The sequence below is a fragment of the Gadus chalcogrammus genome, chromosome 2 (assembly GCF_026213295.1).
Source record: "Gadus chalcogrammus isolate NIFS_2021 chromosome 2, NIFS_Gcha_1.0, whole genome shotgun sequence".
Lineage (NCBI taxonomy): Eukaryota > Metazoa > Chordata > Actinopteri > Gadiformes > Gadidae > Gadus > Gadus chalcogrammus.
This window is the reverse complement of record NC_079413.1, coordinates 7,990,472-8,003,854: the sequence shown is the minus strand read 5'-3', so window position 1 is coordinate 8,003,854 and position 13,383 is coordinate 7,990,472. Positions and strand designations below refer to the sequence as shown.

General features: G+C 40.3%; 3 protein-coding genes across 6 annotated transcripts; 2 read left to right on the top strand and 1 right to left on the bottom strand.

Annotated features, from left to right (window-relative positions):
* Nucleotides 1-339: 339 nt before the first annotated feature.
* LOC130372659 (sorting nexin-8-like) lies at nucleotides 340-7,884 on the top strand. Of its 4 annotated transcripts, none has more exons than XM_056578788.1 (14): nucleotides 340-432; nucleotides 667-733; nucleotides 1,191-1,318; nucleotides 1,680-1,809; nucleotides 2,590-2,780; nucleotides 2,988-3,108; nucleotides 4,153-4,289; nucleotides 4,448-4,528; nucleotides 4,688-4,848; nucleotides 5,108-5,237; nucleotides 5,334-5,402; nucleotides 6,050-6,199; nucleotides 6,678-6,827; nucleotides 7,277-7,884. In XM_056578788.1, the coding sequence occupies exons 2-14, from the start codon at nucleotides 712-714 to the stop codon at nucleotides 7,352-7,354; spliced, it is 1,548 nt and encodes a 515-aa protein (XP_056434763.1). In that variant the 5' UTR covers nucleotides 340-432; nucleotides 667-711; the 3' UTR covers nucleotides 7,355-7,884. The 4 variants fall into 4 exon arrangements, with proteins under 4 accessions (XP_056434763.1, XP_056434777.1, XP_056434770.1 ...); XM_056578802.1 differs by lacking the exon at nucleotides 340-432 and adding an exon at nucleotides 826-900 and having other exon boundaries at nucleotides 717-733; XM_056578795.1 differs by lacking the exons at nucleotides 340-432; nucleotides 667-733 and adding an exon at nucleotides 740-900.
* Nucleotides 7,639-10,098, bottom strand: LOC130372695 (oxidized purine nucleoside triphosphate hydrolase-like). Its single transcript, XM_056578834.1, has 4 exons — nucleotides 9,956-10,098; nucleotides 9,713-9,869; nucleotides 9,430-9,575; nucleotides 7,639-8,919 (listed from the first exon to the last, which is right to left on the bottom strand). Exons 2-4 carry the CDS (start codon nucleotides 9,862-9,864, stop codon nucleotides 8,747-8,749), a joined length of 471 nt encoding a protein of 156 aa, XP_056434809.1. The 5' UTR covers nucleotides 9,865-9,869; nucleotides 9,956-10,098; the 3' UTR covers nucleotides 7,639-8,746.
* A 231-nt stretch (nucleotides 10,099-10,329) lies between these two features.
* LOC130372687 (rRNA methyltransferase 2, mitochondrial-like) lies at nucleotides 10,330-11,926 on the top strand. Its single transcript, XM_056578822.1, has 2 exons — nucleotides 10,330-10,729; nucleotides 10,871-11,926. The coding sequence occupies exons 1-2, from the start codon at nucleotides 10,429-10,431 to the stop codon at nucleotides 11,296-11,298; spliced, it is 729 nt and encodes a 242-aa protein (XP_056434797.1). The 5' UTR covers nucleotides 10,330-10,428; the 3' UTR covers nucleotides 11,299-11,926.
* Nucleotides 11,927-13,383: the final 1,457 nt, after the last annotated feature.

Genomic DNA, 13,383 nt, shown 5'->3' with positions numbered 1-13,383 from the left:
AAGGCAATAACAATAAAAGTGGACATTTTTCGAATAATTTGAAAAAGCTTTATCGGAAACCTTTCAAGCCCTTTATCGAAAATCCCTCCCTCTAACCCTAAAACCCATGTTACAAAGTCCCGCCCACTCCCCGAAATAACGCTCATTTGGGGCATCATGTTCCAGGGGGACCGTCGGGATATGAGAACGCCTGGGAACGCACACACACAGCTCCACAATGGAAGTGGCGCCCCGAAGAGGCAAGACTGCGCTACTGACGGCGACGGATTAAAAAAAAACAAATCGGAGGGTTTCGATATTCTGCCATTCATCATGACATAGAGGAAAACACCACAACACAGACCCACATACATCTCAACTCAGTCAGAGGCCTACCAGTGTACCATGATAAATGAGCAAACATTAACCCTTTCTGATATCCCGAGTTATAAGGTGCACTATACTTAAACATACACACGTGTTAATCTTAAACGTTTATAGATTCAAACGTAAGGTTTTGGTTTTTTTTACAACATTTTAACACATTCATGACACTCGTATTAGTCACTTTACGCAGCGATGGGACATCGCATTACTTGTGTGGACGTGTTCCCTCTGACTGTGAGGGAATCACTACTACTTTAAGGAAGGAAAAATACTTTTTTCTTTTTTTTCTATTTTCTTCAGGAAATCACATGGGGGAGCTGTGGCTCTCACATGACAAGCTGAGCCATGGCTGGAGAGATCAATGAAGGTATGTACGAAATCTCAAACAGTTGTCAGCGCCCCACTGTTTTAACGTCAACTTCTTTTTAAGTTGCATTTGGTTTGCCAAAACGTGTTAAGCCTCGTCAGACGCCGACTGAAAGCACGGTGTTCACTTGGCAGAACGTGGTGTACTTTTCACTGCAACTCACTTATGTAAGTTGAAATGATTATTGCATGGCACATTGTTTCGAATACTTTATAAAGATGCATTTAGGCTGTGGTTAACTAAATGCGAGTAGGGTTTCGCCTCTCTTTTTTGTTTTGTTTACAGATGTGTTTTTTCTGTCAGTAATCCGCGTTATGATTTTGGATAGTGTTAAACAACATGTCTCAGTTAATTATGTGCTCACGTTTTTGTTTATGGTAGCCCGACGCCCGATCTGTGTGAGACTGAAATAACGTGATTTGAAAGATCTTTGGGGGGATTTTGGTTTGGTTTTCAGGGTCCGTCCCTCCGTACTACAGGGAAGTGCATGAAGCCATCCGATGTAGAACGGATGAGAGGGTACAGGTGGAGGTGTTTCAGAGGTTACTCGACAGGACGGATCTCCAGAAGGCTGCTCTAGGACAGGTGGGGACGACGCACCCCGATGGTCTAGTCAGTGAGACTCGGATAAATATACAATTGGCAATGAAGCTGTTGATCTATGTAATTGCATTGGCTTATTTTGGTTTGAGACTCTTTCAGAAAGAATCCAGTCGATTCAATATTTGGATGTCGGAATATATTCCCTATTAATTATTATTTTTCCTAATGCGTCATGTTTCCAATATTGGCGTGATTTTTCACGAAGTCAGCTTGATTGTTTCAGGTGAATGAGAAGCATACCATCCACTGTATAAAATGTGTAAAATAGTTAAACCGCGGTGGGTGTTCTATATAAACCTTGACCTCCCGCACTTTATATGCACTTCATGTTTTGCAACGGCAGATTGCTGAGCACGTTGATTCGACGGGAGGCTTCCTGAGCAAGTTGTCCCTCTATAAAGCACTGGCCTTGATTGCTCTCGCACAACAAGGGAAGCAGCCGAGTCCGAAGCTTCTGGAGAACTGCATACAAGGTCGGTGACAGCACACGTCTTCAAGCCGGGACAGCAGTAAAAACATGGCTTAATTATTAACTCATCAACATCGCATGTTTTACGGCTGGTCTCTTTATCGTATCAAAATGATTGTATCGACACATATTATATCTTTGCATTATTTAAACATTTTTATACACAGCCTTGGTGTTAAACTGGACACATGACTTTATGGGAAAAACTTTGGTATTCCAAATCCAAGTGCTATGTGGGTACAGAATAGAGGAACCAGTTGCTCTTGTTTGTGTTTCTATATAGAGGTAGCTAGTATATGGTTTCCTGGCTTAATCTCATGATTTAATTGGACTTTGCATTGCTTGCATGGTTTTAACGTGACATCAGAAGCAACCGGTGTCTGAACTACTACTATGACTGTACAGGCCGGTGTCTGAACCACTACTATGACTTTACAGGCCGGTCTATTGGTGAAGAGAATACGAAGTCAGCCACAGCTTTCATTCTGAACATTTTCGGTCGCAACCCAATTTGGCCTTCACTCCTGGGCCTTCAGTGCTACTATATGGTCACAGGAACCTAAGCAAAAGTTGATTGAAGCGCTCAGAACCGGTGTGTTGTGAATCAATATATTAATTGATTTGATACAGTTTATGATTACGTGATATCCACACAAACACCAGCTCGCTCACTCACTCTTACACACATCGGCAAGTTTTCGCTAATAGTGTCACTTCAGCGTTTTGCTCATTCAATTCATCGCGGCATGACACAGCCTCTTTGTTTGTGTCTGTTTTGCCACAGAGCTGCCAAAGCCCCAGCTTGGTGAGCCCAAGGACCTAGGGACATTGAGGATGCAGGCGACCCCAGACGACCCGCTCACGGTGGCTCACAGCCTGGATAAGCTGCTGGTCAGGGACTGCGTTCAGGTGGAGCTCATCCCCGAGAAGAAGGGCCTGTTCCTCAAACACGTGGAGTACCAGGTCACCAGCCAGGCAAGTGGTTCAAACAAGAGCAAAACCAACAAAGGCGTTTTTAATGTGTTGGGTAAACTTTCAAGAAGAAGACTGTGCAGAACAGTCATTTTTTTATGTACTAATCGCATTGGGAATTGATTGTCAATAAAAAGGCCATGTATTTGTTTGTCGTCACGATAAGAGAGAAAGGGTTTTTAATATACATTTTTGTGTCTGCCTCCACAGCATCACAAGATATCAGTTTACAGGCGCTACAGTGATTTTGACGTCTTTCATGAGTTGCTGGTGCAAAGATTTGCCTACCGAATGGTGCCAGCCCTTCCACCGAAGAGGATGTTAAAAGGAGGTATGTCACATGCTCTTCTGTTTTTTATTTTATTTGTTTTATAACACACATTTTATTTATTTGTTATTTCCAAAGTGCACCCTTTATGTCAACTTTATGTCAACGCATGTATCACAAATTCTGTGGGATTTTGGTCGAATTTCCTGCGGATTACTTTAAAATAATTAAATCCCTTGTGATTCTGTAAAAGGAAATTCATTTCCGGAACAAAAGCAGAACTGGAATAGGGACGACAAAAAATAAGATATGAGAAAAAATAGGCCTACTGTACTTTCGAATAGATGCAAACAATTATAGAAGGCTGTATACAACTCACAGGTTGATGTATGCTGCTGTGTGCAAGTGCAAATGTGTGGGCTATTACTTTATCTGGTGCACAGATGGCATAAGGAATTTATTGACATTTGTGTTGGAGTATGTAAATGTAGGTATTCACAGATATGGATGGCACATTTCAGACGGTATGTGCATTCGTTAGGTATTATTCCTTTTTTGAGAAAAAAATCAGGCAGAAGATACTGCTTTCTTCTTTTTCCTCATTCAAATTAGCATTTCAAGCAGATGTAAATACTTGCTGCTTATATTGATTGATCTGTTTATGTGACAGGAATTATGTTGATTCGGTGACTAAGGTACTGTGATTGTATGAAAAGCGGTTAAGCCACGTTATCTTGAAACCTAGTTAGATTTTTCCTGTTGTCATCATGTGCGTGTTACTTCCGTTTGACATTCTTGGCCGAGATCAATGCTTCTTAAATAACGGCAGATTCTAAAGTCGTATTCTGCCTTCAGGCTACGCACATAATCATTGAAGCACTGCATTTAAATACTTCAGTCCAGTCCGACATCGTTACTTCCTTTAATACACACTGAGGTTTCTATATCGACATCATTGCGAGATGTGTTTGATGAATTAGTAAATAGGCTGACGTGTGAGCCCATCTGTCCCAACAATTTTTACTTTTCTTCTCATGTTCCACTGCGATACTGATATTAGTATTTTCTGATTTGCATTATAATTATTCTAGTTCTTTCCCCCCACAGTCCTGACTTCTATCTCGGAGCGAGAGTTCATCGAGGGGCGGCGGCGGGCCCTGGGCCGTTTCCTCAACCTGGTGGCGCGCCACCCGTTCTCCTCAGACGACGACCTGGTGAAGATCTTCCTCGCGTTCAACGGATCGGTATGCAAGCTCCCTTGAACCTGCATTGGGAGGTGACTCTGGTTTATTTGTCTTGGAGAGGGGAGGGATGTGGTAGAGTTGGGGAATGGTGTGTTATCAGGACAATTAGCCAAAGAAAATGTGTGACATTCCGATGGCTCCTTATCTTTGTGGCACAGGACGTTCAAATCAAACTACGTGACGCCTACAAGAGAATGGGCGACGAGTTCATCACAAACCGGATTGCAACCCAAGCAAAGGTGTGTGTGCTGTACTATACAATGAGCTGATTCAAATGTTTGTTTCGAACAAATACATTTCAAACAAATAAATGAAAATGAATAATATAGTTGTGTGTCTTTTTTAACAGGACTAGCCTAATGACAAACTAACAGTCTGGTTAACTTGTTTTTCTTTAGGAATATCTTCCCACTGACATCCAGAACCAATTCTCAGCCAGCAGAGAGTTGATAAGAAACATCCACAACAGCTTCCAAAAGCTGCGAGACAGAGCTGAAAAAATGGCTGAGCGCTCTAAAGAGAACGCAACCGATTTGCTCATGTTTGGCAGAGAACTCAGGTATGTCACATGTTCGTTTTTGCTTTACACTTTTTGTGCATTCATGTTTTTTACTCCTGGATGTGTATTCGTAGGAGAAGTGAATGGTTACTGGGTTCAATACCCAACCTATATAAGCTACCTCAAGGCATCATTGAGCAAAATGACTAACCCATATATACCTTCCATTCCAGACATTATCTGAATTCAATGAGTGTCATTCTGCACAGAAGCATCAACTACAAATGACAAAATCTAAATTCCTCTCTTGTGTTCCAAGTACGCTGGGCTCAGATGCCTCATCGATTCCCCCTCTGGCATCCTCTCAGAGCACCTGGGCGACCTTGAGGAAATCTCTCAAAGGCCTCTCTGTAGAATTTGCATTGCTGTCGGACAAAGCCGCTCAACAGGTGAAAATCTGCAATCCTGTTTGACTGGGCGTCTTTCAAGCCCCATTTTGCAAAACTTTAGCCAAGGAGCAACCTTTTCCATGCAATTGTCTTCAGGGTCGGAGGGAGGAAGACGACGTGGTGGAAAAGCTGAATTTCTTTCTGGATCTGCTGCAATCATACAGAGTTAGTACAATGATTGCTCCCCTACAAAATATAACATGCCATCCAATATGCATTCTTTATATCTTATTTAATGTTTATCAATCAAAGTTCAATTTAATGGAAATGCATATATGGTGGGTAAAATGGTGTGTTCAAATACCAGACAGAAAATATTCCTGGATTCCATCCTCCAATCCACAGCCTGACTGTAGGCATCCCAGAGACAAATGCCGACTGCGCATAAATAATAACCTCCATCTCAATCCACCCGATCAGTGCTCTTGGGATTAAAAAAAAAGCATGTATTTTGAGTGACTAAGTAAGGGATAATACACCCCCTGAGTCCTGCATCACCATGTCAGTTTATTTTTTACAAATAATGATTGATTATCCGACTTATTACACGGCTACATACTAAAGATATCAAGTCTTTGATCACAAAATAAAACAACAAACGATTATATTGCTTCTACTTGATTACATAGTCCTTTTAGATTTTGGATCTGCTTCCATAACAACAGTCTGTTATTCATCGACAGCCTGCTGTCTGCTGTTCCGAAACAACACACCGTAGATTGCCGTAATTGACCAATCAGAATCGAGTGTTCAACAACAAAACTGTGAAATAAACCGAGATCCGTCTCCGTGGTGGTGGTGATGCTGTGCAGGACCTGTGTGAGAGGCACGAGAAAGGCGTGCTCCACGAGCACCAGAGAGCCCTGCAGAAGTACAGCGTGATGAAGAGGCAGATGATGAGCGCCACCGCGCAGTCCAAGGAGCAGGTGTCCGTGGAACAGCTTGAGTCCCGCATCGTTCAGGTGGCTTCCGCCCTTTGTCCCCACCGTAATCTTAGCCTCTTCTTTTAGTCCGTCAAGGGTATTGGTTGTGAGTTGGTGCTGTTCCTAGGCTTGTCGTCATTCGCTTTTACACTTTGCTTGGGTGTTTCGATGTATAACTAATGCTAGATTCACGGAATACGTAGGTTATGGTATTGGAACAATAATAATATTATTCATAACCTATCCATTCTATGTTTTAATTGTTTTGTCAGATGGAGTGTGCCCTTCGCAAGTCGGTTAAGATTCTGAAGACCTAGAAAAAGTTCAAATCAGATTATGCAGTCTTTGCTACTGGATTTGTACAAAAGATTATAATAACTTTGGGTTCCGAGATTACTTGTTCTCCCACGTTGATTCATACACTAGAATTGCCCTGATCATCCATGGTCAATACGATCTGTGTTTGTGTTTATTAACATTTCCCCCCCCCCCCCCCCCCCGCCTCCTCCGAACATAGCAAGAAAACGCTATCCAGACCATGGAACTGCGAAACTACTTCTCCCTGTTCTGCCTCCACCAAGAGACTCAGCTCATCTTCACCTACCTGCCTATGACCTACCACATCCTGGGGGCCTTTGTCAAGTCCCAGGTCCAAGGACACACAGAGGTAAGGCCTACTGAAAATAAGAACCGGTCCTAATTACTACTGCATTGTTAGTGGAGGTTGGATATTTTTTTGGGTTTGTACGTTGTTGCGTCACATGGTAATGTGACGTCAAGTAGTATTTTCTTGCATTACGATTATGCAACGATACCTCAACTCTCGAGTCCTCTCAAAATGACAACAACAAAACATTCCTGGAGGCATTCTGATGTACGAGCCCACTTTTTCTTTTTTTGCTTTTACAAATTGTTCTTTTAAAAGTTAACATTTTGAATGGTATTGTAGGGGCTACTACTTGTATAAAACAAGCTCTAAGTTCAAATCAATATTTTTTAAAGTGTAGTAAGTGTCGTGTAATGATTATGTCAAGGATAACCCAATTCCCAATTCAGCACTTTTTTAATGGCATAACTGTTATAATAAGTAACTTATCTTTCTTGCTTTCTGTCTAGATGGGTGAAGTGTGGAATGATCTTCAGCCTAAACTTGGATTTCTCTTCAGTAATAATGGGATTCAGCCACCGTATTAAACTCCCAATCTACCACAGGCTGCTAATGCAAATCATAAACTGAAAAGTCCTTATCTGCAAGCTAAAAGAAGACGTAACCCAGCATTAAACTTTTGCTATAAAGAAAAAGTATCCAGTGTTCTACATTGCAAATTATTTTTGCAACGTAATCATATGCAAGGTTTTTGTTGTTGCTGTATTGCCTTGAAACTGAAAACTGACAAAAGTAATATACGATTTTTTTTTTTTTTCTTTGACATATCACTGTAAAACAAGGAAAAGCTGATGACAAGAAAAACCCTGTACATTTTAATTAAGGAGCTGTAGAAGTCAGATATATTTTTGTTCATTCCATTCTCTTATGAGCCAAATGTGTAAATACTTTACAAAGTACACCCAAGATAAGTGGTAAAAAAAGTGGAACAGGTGCCCTTTACCTGGAGCTGGCCAAGTATGTTATCATATTTGCCAATGGGCTTTTGCATCAGACTAACTGGGAAACGCATGGTTATATTCAAAATATGACTGTAACTGAAATATATTTTTCATAAATGAAGGTCTTACTTTATAGATGTTAGCATAGTTTATTAGATCCTTTCTAGGTGAGCTTCTGTCATTCCATTCTTTTTAGATTGCAAAAATATGAAACAAATATAACTACAGACATCAAGCTTGCACATATTTGTCAAACACAAGTGGTATTCGTATAATTTATCTGATGAAATTATATTTTCTATTTTGTACATATTTTTAACAATGGGCAGTTGACATTTATCCAACAATTTGTACCAAAATGTGTTCTCACTCACTGTATTTTCTATCGCTGGCTGTGATAACAGGGCAAGATGAAAATCTTTGTGTTTTAATACCTTATTCCATTTATGGTATTGAAAAATGTATTTCATACATACTTGTACTGTACAATGATTTTTCTATGGAACAACATTTCTAAGCTATGTCAAAGGGACTTGTCCTGTCTGATTCTGAAGCTATGTTTTACACTATAATTCACTCGCTTGAAAACAGTTCATACTTTTTGCACAGATGTTTGGTTTAAGAGTTAATGAAGGTAAAAACAATTCTTGTTTAATGACGGTTGGATGTGGAGGCAAAGTGGAAAATTGTGAAATATAAAGATCTATAAAACGTTTATTATGCTCAAGATGATGAATTTACAATAATTGTTTTAACATTTTCGTTCCTTGAATTTGAAAACAAAAGTATGTGGAACAGATTTATCCCACACATAATACAGTATGTTGTTTACTCACATCTAAAGTGTATAATACAGAAACTGTAACCCCCCTCACCTTTTAACAACCTCCTCTAACAAATGATACAAAAACGAAATAAAGGTTTGCTCCTTTATGACATCCGTGGGTAACGATATCCAGGCAACCATTGGGTGCTCTTTCAGAGGTCCTCTACCTCATCCAATGTGTGGCTCAGGATCTTGTCTTGACCCTGGAACTTGAAATAGCCTAGGAATTTCTTCTTCTGTAACAAGAGTGGAAACCAGAGGATATCGTCTGGCCACATCAGGCTGAAGGGTATTTTGTCAATGTCAAACCACTGAGGCCGCATCTCTGGTGGGAGAGAAAGAAGAATAATCATATAATCATAGTCATAAAAAGACAATGAGACGAAACAGTTCAGCCTGAGTTAGATAGCTACTGCTACACCAAGGTTAACAGAAACCTCCATATTTTGGACTTTCTGATTTGCAAAATGTGGCTTTAAGAATTAAAGAGAATTAAAATAGACATGTCGCAAAACAATGCATATAGTTATTAAGGAACAAAAGCTCCCGTTATCATTACCTGAACTATATTAATGTTAAGACCCATTGTATTATTAAATCAATGGTTGGTTTCACTTTGCTGTTGATGGTCCAAGCACGCACTGTGTTGCTTGTATGAAGTTAAATATTTGCTTTAGATTGCATTATGGAATAGAAAAATACTTCATATGAAGTAGGCCTACTTGATTGCTTTCTCCTGTTTGTGATTTACGACCTATTCAGTCAAATTGGACCTTTATCTATATTGTTTAATAATATGTATATTTTTCTATTATATATATTTATGTAGTCATACCATCCGATTCTTTTGGTTCTCCAGTATAGGAGTCCGACCTGAAAATATGCACATCAAGAAGTTCTTTTTCGCCAACAAATTCAAATTTGATATTTCCAATCTTCTCAAGAACGTCCACTTCCAGACCACTTTCTTCTTTCAGTTCCCTAAAAAATATATAAAAGTTAAACAAGTTCAGAATTACATTTATAACACACACACACACACACACACACACACACACACACACACACACACACACACACACACACACACACACACACACACACACACACACACATACCGCCTCGCACCATCTTCAATGGTCTCTCCTGTCTCAACTTTGCCCCCAAAACCGTTCCATTTCCCTGACCCAAATCCTCGCTTCTTCATGCCAAGCAAAACTCGCTCAGGCTCGATCACAAGAACCAGGGTTAGTAGTTTTGAGGTTGACATTTCACCTATAGGAAAATCGCAATACAATCATTAAAAAAAACGCTGTGCATCATGCTTCGCGGCATGTCTACTTATGGAACATTGTGTTTACCAGTCAGCGCAACCTTTCAGAAGATCGATACGTATATGGTCACAACAGGCCCACGCGCTGACTTCCTGGACTACTGATGCAAAAGACCATTCAAAAGACTGCCGCATCCAAAGCATGGACCTGATCCAATGCAGATCAGACGTGTTACATTCAAACATGCTCGACTTAAAACATTCATGATGGTCATAATGAGTGAAACGGCACAACAGAGTAATGGCTTGTATTTACAACGTATATTTCGACTATATATACACGTGTTTAGTGTATCTTGTATATTGTACCGGCTAACTTTGTCTGCTCAACAAAAAATGATTGTGTGCTGCTAGGTAGGAACTATTCATCCAGTGCGACAAGGGAAGGGGACTGTTTTTGTCTGTAACCAATTTATATGTTGTGGTTATAGTGCGCACGCGCAATTTACCTTGCTTGATGCTAAATGACCTATAGAGATAAATGACGTTTCCTAGCCAAGTATGCAATCTTCAAGTTTTCCAAAAAGATATCTGCATACCACACTAGCCTTTACGAAAAAGATCCCACATAACCTGAAAGGCAAAACTACCTCTGACCAAAACTGGCTAGTGCGGCAACTAAATGACCCATATGTAAAGGCATCTCGCGTCCACAATTACCGATGTAGAAGTGCCTTCAAGCTTTTGGAAATCGTTGACAAATACCGCCTTTTGAAACCGGGAGACAATGTAATAGATTGTGGGGCAGCGCCGGGTGCTTGGAGTCAGATCGCAGTACAGAGGGTTAATTCAACTGGAGCAAGTGAGTGTTACTTTTCACCCTATCAATTATTTCGTCTTTTAAAAAGCCGAACCCATTTGTATGCGGGTTGTTATACACATTAGGCCACATGTCGCGATTGCACGAACAAAGAGGCATAAAGCTATGTTCTTTGTATCCCAGATGCAGAGCTGCCCCGTGGTACAGTGATCGGGATTGACCTTCTGAACATAGCGCCTCTAGATGGCGCGCACTTCCTTTCCAGTCACGACATAACTGACCCCTTCACACACGCCAGGCTGCAAGACCTTCTGCCCAACGCCAAGGCTGATGTCATTCTCAGTGACATGGCACCCAATGCCAGTGGATGTAAAGATATGGATAAAGAGAAGCTCATCACCATGTGTTTGACACTGATTGACCTAAGTGAGAAGATCCTAAAACCTGGCGGCTCCCTGGTTTGCAAATATTGGGACGGCTTCCTGGCTCATACGCTTCAGAATAGACTATCTGCTGTGTTTGGGTGTGTCCGTTCTCTAAAGCCAAAGGCAAGCAGGAAGGAATCAGCTGAGAAGTATTTCCTTGGGCAAATGTACAAAAGAATAAAGTAATGAGTTTTGCATATGTCATCTATTGACTATACGTTTTCCACTGAACTCTTTATTATCACTATGCTACATATATTATTGCAACTCTGTCCACTATTGTTAAGTTAATACACATTTTTACCAGAAGATGGCACTGTTGTGACTTAGAATACAATCCTGACAACAGTTCCTCGGCCAGCTTCTGCTTTTTTTTTACTGCAATATGAACGCTATAAAAACTAACTAATGCAATATCAACCCATGCAATAAGAATAATCAGACGCCGAATTCTCAAGAGCACAATGAAACCCGTGCACTAACATCGTTATTGTTTGCCCAGAGTGTTTCCATTCTCCAAAGTCAATAAGGTATTTGTTTTATAAAAAAGTAATTTTCCAATACTGATTATGCTAATAAATGACAGTCAATCATGTAGAAAGATGTAATCACTCTCCTATTTACAGTAAATGGGGTGCATAAAAGACCCACGTGCAACTTTGAAAGCCAATCCACAATTCTTTCACTTTTTGATTTCTGACTCCTATATCTAAGAAAATAATGCTCCCAATCTCCCGATATATTTGAGGTTCAGTGAAATATGAAAATATCTGAACTTAATGATTTGATGAGTTAATTAAGAGTTGAGCTTATAGTTTGTAGGATGGCCTGGTTAAGACCATACTGTTCTGTCTAACTGGCCTTTTTGGGGGAAAGTGTGCTTCAAATCTATCTGCCCCTTTCCCAGTTTTAATAACAGTTCAGTTACACTTGCATAGTATTGTATACGAGTGTCTCATACAGATGCTACTCATAACCGTTAAAAACAAACCACTTTATATATACATTTATATATATATAATATATAATCCTCAAGTGAGTAGAAAAGGAGCAGTACAATGTACAATTATTGGATTCGTCTGAAGTAACAACTTGTTGCACTTGGACCCGAGGGTACACTGCAGGTAACAATATATTAGTTTCATTATAGGAAGGAGGCTCTGCATGTTGAGACACTGGAGGGCACTTTAGCTTGAGGTGTTGGATGTTCGTTTCACCGTCGGACCCTTCCCCAATACAAGGACAGGACATATTTATTTTTCTCTGCAACACGTAAAGACAACATTAGATGAGATGGTACTGTATCTCCGAGGGGAAATTCACTTGTAGCCAACACAATAAAGCAGGCAGGGAAAACACAATACAAGGGAAAAAAACGGAGTAAAATGTAAGTAAAATGTATAAGCAATAATAATAAATATTAACAGTTTAATTAACTTGTCAAAAGCAGTAGGCCTACTAGCAGCACTAGCCTCAGATTATGCTGAGTAAACGGGGAAATATGCAATGATAACCGACCAGTATCCTTACATACAGCACCTTCAGCAGTAGTCATCCGCTGATGTAATACACAACAGTGCTCCTGTGGATGTAATATTAAGGTGTATGTTTTGATGGAGCGTTTGATATACATCTTGGCTTGTCTACAGAACACAAGCGCCTTCTCGCTTTTCTGTGGCACTGGAGTATGTATGTAAATGCTTTCCTAATCATAGATGACAGTTTAACAAACACCATAGTGACATGCAAAACATATGCATGTGTGAGCCAGTGTTTGCCATAGCTGCTGCTCATAAGATTCTTTTTTTAACCTTGTGTATAGGTGTGTGTGTGTGTGTGTGTGTGTGTGTGTGTGCACCTATGTGTGAGTGATAGAGCAAGGTAGCCGGGGGGGGGGGGGGGGGGGGGGGGCGGGGGGTATTATTAGCAGAGTTATGATCGGTAATAAACATAGTTATCGCTGAACTTGCAGGAGTTTTGCGTCACCTAAACAAAAAAGAGAAATTGATGAATGACCTCCTCCATCTCAAACAACATAAGTACGGGTCCATTATCCTCAGAACTCAAATATGGTTCGAACCAATGAACCACTTGGTTTCACTCTCTGAAGGATCATTTATTGTGCAGGGAAATAAAGGTACTAGTGAACTAGTAAGATGCAGAACATAACAGATGGCTTAGTTCTGCTTATTCATTATTTGTTGCTTATTAAACACTAGTTCACTATAATGACTACAAACAACTCTCTGAAACAAAGTGACATTCCCTTTG